Here is a 9,496-nt window from a genome sequence, read left to right on the forward strand (position 1 = left end):
GGGGATCAAGAACAAAAGGGTTGAAATCCCCAAGCATTGGGTATTGTTCCATTAAGTGATTTGTCTGGTCATCATCAATGAATGATTTAGTTTCATCCACGATTAAATCAGTGAACGAAGTAGTAAGGTTTTTTCTGCAAGTAGAAGCCATGATTTCGACAAAAACACAAAATTGACAAGTAATGGTGAAATACGAAGATAAGATAACTGACCTGGTTATGTGAAGAAATTCTAAAAACTAATGTGATGGATGAAGATGCACAAAGAGAATAGCAAAACGACCTAAAGAACGATTGATGAAATTTTGAAATTCTTGAAAAAACACAAATGAAAACTTTTCAAAGGAATTTATAGTATAAATTAAAGATAATTATCGCCGTACACGTGACTTAATGTCACGATATAGATTTCATTTTGAAATACAAATAGAAAAAGGCCACCACCTAATTTCGGTATTAGCCACTCTCATTTGTGATAAACCATATTTTATATCAAAGGTAATTTGCTATCAAGGAATATAAATATTAATTGATCATGTGGATTTTCATATTTGTGAACGTTGTGGTCATTCACTTGAAAATAAATAATCTTCAAATGATGAACGTAAGGGTCCTTCAATCATCAAAATATCGTCAATCCATTGTTTTACACTCGAGTCTACCTAAATTCACAACCGATAAAAATAGTCCGATAAGGTAGTTATTTAAGCATCGATGGTACGAAACTACGAGTCACTTGTGGATCTACTTAATTTCATCCAGCGGTAATTTTTATACCGTGGGTCCCAATAATCGTGAAATGTCATCTCATAATTGTTAGAATACCCAAAAAGCCCTTCAATAAACTTCAACTGAAGATACAAAAGGTGCCTAAAAAGTAAAAACACATGCACTATTTCACATATCTATATCTATATTCTATATCATCAGGCGCTGTAGCATACAAAGAAAAAATATTGACAAAATGGCCCTGATTCAATGGTTACTGGTGTCGCTACTAGTGGTTCTTCAAATCAATGAAGTCCGATCAGGTTCCTCCGATCACAAGTACAAACCTAATGACGATGTACCGATTTACGCTAACAAAGTCGGGCCCTTTCAAAACCCTAGGTAGGTTAAGCCAGATCTCTCAAATAAGTTTTTGATTTCGTGAATTATGCTTACTGTATTCCAGTTAATTACTTTTGGTTTGATAATGTTTAATCTTATTCTACTGTTTTTCTGATTAGTATGGATGAATTAGGGTTTCTGTTTTTGTGATTTGTTTGGATCTGAGTATGAATTAGGTATATTAGATTTTTTGTATTTTTAGGTTTATCGGTTATGTATTGAGTGAATTAGATCTTAATATGTTTGATGATTGTTTCAGCTGATTTTAAGTAGGTTTTGAAGTAAACATTGAGCAATTGGATGCTAAACCTATCACATTTTATACTGATACTGAAAGTACAATGTATAAATCATCCGAAAGGTTAATGACATTTGCTTAGATTTGTACGATTCATTGTTTTAAGAATAGTTTATTTATGCTATTTTAGATTGCTAATTGTAATATGGTTCATCAGTTATGATACTAGAAGGCAGGTTAATGGGGATGTTGCTTTTGAAATGTTTACCTCTTGTCAGGTGTTAGCTCATGTTAGAAACTGTTTTCACGCTTCTCAATTTTTTTTTTCAATGAAATTACTTCATCCCGTGGCTTCGTGTGTCTGGTTTGGAAACTTATGAAGTTAGATCACTTTATGACTAGGTTGTATTGGCTGCATGATGCTTCTTGTCTAGGGGTTGTGTGACATTATTATCTTTATATGGATTATATGGATATATGTATAATTGAACAAAACATTCAAATATGGGTTTAATAGCTTATCAGGTGGTGTATTTAGTTTGAACCATGATTTTGTAATCGCTGGTAGAATCGGTACGCAGTTCAACACCGAGAGTTGTTAGGAATTAGACACCTAATCCTGTGTAGGTCTGTTTAAGTGTCTCTTGTTTCTTATATTTGTCTATACTGTCAAAAATAAAGAATACCAAGTCTATAATTTACAGTATATATATGTTATATTTCTGCTTATACACATAATTTCTTAATTTTTTTTTTTTTTTTTTTTTACAGTGAAACATACCGGTTTTATGGTCTACCATTCTGTTTACCAGGTTCTTGCGCTTGCCTTTGATTTCTTATATATTATTTTTTATTCTGATTCCATTTTACATATTATCTTTTGTTATCATGCACATATATCATTTTCAGCTCGTTTAAAGGAGAAACCAGAAGCACTCGGTGAAGTACTGAATGGAGATCGTTTAGTCAGTGCTCCATATAAGCTTAACTTTATGATTGAAAAAGATTCAGAAATTGTTTGCAAGAAAACAGTTACAAAAGAGGAAGTAGCTAAGTTTCGAAGTGCTGTTGCCAAAGATTATTATTTTCAAATGTACTACGATGATCTACCTTTCTGGGGGTTCCTAGGAAAGGTTGAAAAAGACAAAACGGACCCCACTGAGGACAAATATTACCTCTTTAAACATCTTCACTTTGAGATCCATTACAATAAGGATCGAGTCATTGAGATAAACGCAAAAGCTGATCCAAGTGCAGTTGTGGATCTTACTGAGGATAAGGAAGTTGAGGTGGAATTTATGTACACTGTTAGATGGAAAGAAACTAACGTTTCGTTTGATAAAAGAATGGAGAAATACTCACAAACGTCTTCACAACCACATCATTTGGAGATTCATTGGTTCTCAATTATAAACTCATGTGTTACAGTTCTTCTATTAACTGGTTTCCTTGCTACAATTCTTATGCGTGTTCTCAAAAATGATTTTGTTAAGTAAGAAATAACATTAACTTCCATTTAATTTAGATATTTTTCTTTAGTGTTTTCTTTTATTAACTTTATTACTTTTGGTTTATTTGAAAAAGATATGCTCATGATGAGGAAACAGCTGATGACCAAGAGGAAACCGGGTGGAAGTACATTCATGGTGATGTATTTAGGTACCCAAAGTACAAGTCATTGTTTGCTGCTGCCCTTGGTTCTGGTACTCAGTTATTTGCTCTGTAAGTAAAATATGTCCAAACTAATTATTTCATACCTTTGATGTTTAATGAAAAAGTTACGCAGATAGTCGCTGTGGTTTACCCAAATTTGCGCACGTAGTCCCTGAACTTTTTCTTTTGCATTGATAGTCCTTTGAATTGTAATTTTTTTGCATGGATCGTCCCTCACTCTGACAGTCGTTAAATCAGTCACGTGAGTTTCATGTGAGGGGTAAAATCGTCTTTCAACGTTTTCTTTTTATATTCTTCTCTCTTAATTTTGTCTCTTATCCCTTCTATATCATCTCCAACACCAAAGGATGAAAAGATGAAAATACCCTCACATGAGTGTACTTAACAGAGAAATATAACTGTTTTTTAATGGAAGGACGATCCGTGTAAAAACTTGCAATTCAAAGGACTACCAATGCAACAAAAAAAATTCAGAGACTATGCACGCAAATTTGGGTAAATTACAGGGACTATCGACATAATTTTGTCATGTTTAATAAATAGTGTTAGGATTGATTTTTATTTTTTTCTATTTTTTTTTATTATTATTTTTTTTTTGTTATCACAGCGCCCTATTTATCTTTATACTCGCTCTTGTTGGTGTATTTTATCCATACAATCGTGGAGCTTTATTTACCGCACTGGTCGTTATATACGCTCTTACATCTGGTATTTCGGGTTACACCTCAGCCTCCTTTTATCAACAACTAGAAGGAACTAACTGGGTACGCAACATGTTACTGTACAAATTATGAACCCACATTAACATTAACATTAACACTAATCATTATTGTTAATCTAATATTTCCATTTTAATTAACAGGTCAGGAACTTACTATTAACCGGCTGCCTATTTTGTGGACCCCTCTTTCTAACTTTCTGCTTTCTAAACACTGTTGCAATTGCTTATACTGCTACTGCTGCACTACCCTTTGGTACAATTGTTGTAATTGTTTTAATTTGGACATTGGTGACATCACCATTGTTAATTTTGGGTGGTATTGCTGGTAAAAATAGTAAGGCTGAGTTTCAGGCTCCCGTTCGAACTACAAAATATCCCCGAGAGATTCCACCGTTGCCTTGGTACAGAAAAACGATCCCGCAAATGGCCATGGCTGGTTTTCTTCCTTTCAGTGCAATCTACATTGAGCTTTACTACATATTTGCTAGTGTGTGGGGCCACAGGATATATACAATATACAGCATTTTATTTATTGTTTTTATAATTCTTCTCATTGTTACTGCCTTTATCACGGTTGCGTTGACTTATTTTCAACTTGCTGCTGAAGATCATGAATGGTGGTGGAGGTATGTAACATTTTATCATCCAGTGTTGCATAACTCGGTCAAACTCAGTCAAACTCGGTCAAACTCGGACAAACTCGGTCAAATCTCGGATGACTAGGCCAAAAATTGGAATTACTGGGAAAATCAGTCAAAATCCGGTCATTATTGGTCAAAGTCAAACTTGGTCAACATTCGAGTACTCCCAGAGTTCTCCCTGAGTTGCTGAGTACTTCCTAAAAAGTCCCGATCGAGTACTCCCTGAGTAACGAGATTTGCAACCTTGTTAATATCTCATCTTGATTGTTAAATGTGTTGGTATAATATTTGGTTTATTTTTTTTCTAAATTGTTATTAGGTCCTTTCTATGTGGTGGTTCAACTGGAGTATTCATCTATGGGTATTGTTTGTATTACTACTATGAACGTTCTGACATGTCTGGTTTCATGCAAACCTCGTTTTTCTTTGGTTACATGGCTTGCATTTGTTATGGTTTCTTTTTGATGCTTGGGATGGTTGGTTTTCGTGCTGCTTTATTCTTTGTCAGACACATTTACCGCTCAATTAAGTGTGAATAGAGTTGGCCAATGATCTGCATCCAGAGAGGTACCTGTTCTATTTAATCCCAACTCATTTGTAATGCATACCCTTAATTTAAGGATCAAATTACAACCTTTAATGAATTATGCATTACATGTTATATTGATGTTGAAGTATATGTTTTGGTGTTTCAGGGGGCTGCTGTTTTGGCCATTACTCAATGTGAAAACGTAAAGGTAACAAGAACCTACTAACATGTCGCCAGGATGTTGAATGCCGTTAAGTTTGTCTTCTTTCAGTTATGTTTATTAGGTCAATAAGATAAATATTATGTTTAATATGTAAGTTCTCTTTCTGTTATAAAATAGGAAGGTAGCTATAAGTATACCAACTCATTTTTGGCACACATACACATTTAGCTTGTAAGTGAACTTTGGGCAAGTCTAGTAATACAACTTCACATCTATTGGCTTTACATGTGTTCATCGTTTTTAATGTGTTTGAATCAATATTATAACTCTAATCTTATAACAGAGAAGCCTCCGAAACTATAAACTATTTTTTTGGTCCCGTTAAACGAGTTACTCTAACCATTCCTCTAAATTGTCTGGACCGTGCACAAAAATTTCAAGTTTTGTTGCCGATGTTTCTGGCCGGTTATTGTAGTATCTAACTAATATCTTGATATTTGCTGCACATAAACAAATTATGCAAGTGATTGTTTGGAGAAGCTTTAGGACTAATTGTATGCTACCATGGGACAATCATCATCATAAGCAAAAGATTATGTCAAAAACTTAAACCAATTGTAGTAGAAAGTATTTTGATGTGTTTGGGATATTGAAGATGGCAATAATCAGGTAATTTGTTGCTGAAGTCGTTGCTCGTTCGTAAAATCTGGAAAAAATGGTTGATTCGTGGAAAAAAATGAGGGGTGTTGTAAAATGCAAGTAACCTCAAAAGCAAACATATTTTATTAATTAATTAAACTATAAGTATAGAATTAAAATATTTCCTGCTTAGCATGCAATATGAAAAGTAACCCATGAGTATACAACCTATATATACAATCTAAACTATATATCAATGAACTGAGTAGCACAAAAATATAAGAGAAAATAGCGGCAGTTAGGTTTTCAGGTAATAAAAATTCATAATACGGAGTAATTGATAAACAAATTCAATTGTTAAAGTGGAACTAAACCAATAATAACATTAAAATCAAACAAGAACAAATAAAAGATAGCCCATACTGAAAATCCAAAAAAAAAAAAAAAACAAATATATACCATAAATAAAAGTGTATTTCGGTTTGAAACCAAATGTTAATTTTACAAACCAAATCCAAACCGAAAACCATAAATATTTTTGGGTAAAACCAATAAACCAAACCAAAACCAAATAAGCTAACCCACTTTAACCAAATCAATTTGATTTGGTCGGTTTCGTGGTCGAAACCGTTTAATGCACACCCCTACATGTGTGTACATAACTTTAAACCCGAAGGTTCATTAGAATTAGGGTAACAAATGAGCTAATAGCAATTCCTATTTAAAACATTCTTTTCAGTTCCCTGTGATAAGATATTGCCATCAGTCTCCATCATAACTAACCTCAACATTATTTTACGGTTCTCAAATTTATTCATTTTCATTGGTTTCACTTTTAATAAAGGAACCATACAATTTTTAAAGTGTATGTAAATGTATATAACCATAAGGTCAACGGAGGGTAAGTCAGGGCTTAAGATTAGGCCAATGGCGTAGTTGATGGACAAAAAGTACAATGGCGGTCAATACAGTTGTGTACAAGAAATCAACACATAACTAACAAATAAAGAGGGATGAAAAAATGTAAAAAAGTTCCATTCAACAACAATAAGATTTTACTCAATCCCGCCAAAGCGGTAAAAAGTTCCATTCAAAACCAATTGATACGTATATCATGATTACATTAAGCAACCAAACTATTTAAAAAAACGGATTCGTTTCAGTTTTCTGGTCATAAGCCCACAGCCTAACACTTTATTCTAGCCACTCCTTGACTTTATTCAACAAGCTCCTACTTAAAAATCTCATCTCGATCTTTAAAAAAAATAAAAAATCACTCTTCTACATGTCAAAACACCTCATGAATGGCTACTAGCTCAACAAACTTGAGCTTTGATGGCTTGTGGTATGATGCTTGATCAACAATGTTATATATAGTGTGATCAATGTGCTTCGTTTTCTCTGAAATTGTAGAATTCTCGCTCGCATGACAAACTGTTTCTATGCGTTTCTTGAGAACTTGACTTTTTTGCCACTTTTGTAGGAGTTACTGATCTATAGAAAACAAACAAGTTGTCAAGTATTAAACTTAAGTTACCAGTATATATATTAGACAAAATTTATTATTTTTTAAAAAGCTGAAATTATTAAAAAAACTAGCGAGAAGCTAGAAAAACAATTACAAAGAGTTTATAAAAATCACTACTAACCTTCGTGGAATAAAAGGACGATCAAATAAAGGCATGAGTTGGGCTCGTGGAATCATCTCCTTTCGTAACAACCGAACCTCTTCTTCTTCAATCATCTAGTTTCATAAGTTTATGTTAAACAATTGATTAAAACTTCAATATTATGCATGTTATATAGTAACTTTTTATATATATATTTAGGGGTGAACCTACATAAGAGTAAGTGGTAGCACGGGATACCACTGAAATAGGTGATGTAGTGGAAATTTTTTTAGATTTTTAACCAGTGGATTGTATACTTTTTTCGAGTGACACCATTGAAATAAGTCTATCTAATAGAATTTTTTTTTTTTTCAGTTTTTAGCTAGAGACACCAATGACTGTTATTTGTAGATCCGTCACTATTATATATATATATATATATATATATATATATATATATATATATATATATATATATATATGTATATATATATATATTAGACTCCTGTGCTAATAATAAGAAACACAAAATCAAGAATGGTTGCTAGCTCAAATGCACATGCCTTCTGTATCCTCTGTATTTGTTTCTTTTGCTGCTCCATAAGGTAGATCTTGGTTGCTACCTGCATACAAATGGTGTACAAGTTAAAAAAAATATTCGATACTAAGTCGCTTAATGTCTAATAGTTGTCAGTAACTGAGCAGGACTGACCGAATAGTTAAAGAAAGCGCGTTTAACTGCTCTTTCTTTCGTTTGGAGTTTGACTTCCATTGACTTTGTGTTTTCTTTAGCCATTGTTTGGAGTTTGAAATCCAAAGGTCTCATGTTTTCTTTAATTGATCCCTTGGTTGGGATAACCTGCGCAACTAAATTCATTGTAATTGCCGATACATATAACTTAATTGGATAATTGTCAAACTTAATCACAGTAAATAATCAAAATCTTTTACCGAAGGCTTTATTTTAACAGGAGGGATAAGTGAGACCGGTTTTACAGGTCTAGGTGAACGAACAGATTCATTGTTGTTATAACAACTGTTCTTCACAAACTTTAATAAAACACAAACAGAAAAATGTTAGATCGTCATAACATATGGATGAATAAAGAGACTCCAGTGCAGATGTTAATGTTGGTTTTAATTCTATTTTTTCATAATTAATTTTTGACGAGAATTTAAGTGATTTGCTTATGTAGAAAACTGATATATAGTAGTAGTAGTAGTAGTAGTAGTTTAGAAAAATGTTCAAATGTAAACCTTGTTGATATCATATTCCTAAGTAGAAAATGTAGAAAACAAAAAGTCTGTTAGTGATATATCCACAGCAATCCACCAAAAAACATGTTTTTTTTTTTTTTTTTTCCTAGAGTTCTTTTCAATAGAAAATTTAGATAGAGGAGTGGGGTTCAAAGACACCACAATTTATTTTTTAAAACTTTCACTCAAATTGTATTAGATACCACTAAATTTACAGATAAGACACCATGTGTTTTTAAAATTAATGGTTTCTGGCCATTCTTTGGAAAACAAATTTACAAAGTATCACTCATATTCTAGAAAACATAAGAAGTTTCCTGCAAATAAAATTGGTCTAACCTTTTGGGTAGGTTTTAACCTTGGGCTTTCCATTATAGTGAAATAAATTAAGTGAATGTTTGTTGTGGTGTGCTATAGTGTGCTGTAGTGTGTGTTATATATATAGTACTGTTAATATGTTGGTAGTTGGAGATTTGTTGTTATCAGAGTATGTTAAGATGACCATTTGCAGGCTGCTGCTGGAACATCACCAGCATCTTCAGAAAGTTGCATGCTTTCTTGCACCTAACTTCTGATTAAACCTATCCTTCGTATCATCTTCAATTCCATCACATGCATGTATAATACTATTTAGTCTAAATCCTTAATCGTCAAATGTACGTATTTATGTATCCTTTGATCAGTCCTGTTTCATCCTGTATATGTTGCCGTAACTTCATCTCAGATATATTAGGTGGCGGAACTTGAACTCGACCAAAGATGGGGCGAGTGCAAAAATTTATTTAATTTTTCATTGAAGCCGGGGCAAACACTAAAAAAAAACCTTATTTTTTGTATAATTTTTTAGTGTAAATTTAAAAAATAAAAATAAAAAATCCAGCTGGGGCGGATGCCCCGCCCTGTCTCCACAATGCT

The 9,496-nt window shown here is 32.9% G+C and overlaps 2 protein-coding genes across 2 annotated transcripts; one reads left to right on the top strand and one right to left on the bottom strand.

Annotated features, from left to right (window-relative positions):
- Positions 1-905: 905 nt before the first annotated feature.
- Positions 906-5,237, top strand: LOC139864819 (transmembrane 9 superfamily member 3-like). Its single transcript, XM_071853390.1, has 8 exons — positions 906-1,109; positions 2,119-2,165; positions 2,257-2,839; positions 2,932-3,069; positions 3,629-3,785; positions 3,884-4,368; positions 4,703-4,950; positions 5,079-5,237. The coding sequence occupies exons 1-7, from the start codon at positions 964-966 to the stop codon at positions 4,920-4,922; spliced, it is 1,776 nt and encodes a 591-aa protein (XP_071709491.1). The 5' UTR covers positions 906-963; the 3' UTR covers positions 4,923-4,950; positions 5,079-5,237.
- A 1,516-nt stretch (positions 5,238-6,753) lies between these two features.
- LOC139864818 (uncharacterized) lies at positions 6,754-8,972 on the bottom strand. The gene is made up of 6 exons (XM_071853389.1): positions 8,921-8,972; positions 8,276-8,374; positions 8,037-8,183; positions 7,888-7,947; positions 7,364-7,458; positions 6,754-7,208 (listed from the first exon to the last, which is right to left on the bottom strand). The coding sequence occupies exons 1-6, from the start codon at positions 8,951-8,953 to the stop codon at positions 7,097-7,099; spliced, it is 546 nt and encodes a 181-aa protein (XP_071709490.1). The 5' UTR covers positions 8,954-8,972; the 3' UTR covers positions 6,754-7,096.
- Between the last annotated feature and the right edge of the window lie 524 nt (positions 8,973-9,496).

Source organism: Rutidosis leptorrhynchoides, chromosome 8 (assembly GCF_046630445.1).
Source record: "Rutidosis leptorrhynchoides isolate AG116_Rl617_1_P2 chromosome 8, CSIRO_AGI_Rlap_v1, whole genome shotgun sequence".
Taxonomy (NCBI): Eukaryota; Viridiplantae; Streptophyta; class Magnoliopsida; order Asterales; family Asteraceae; genus Rutidosis; species Rutidosis leptorrhynchoides.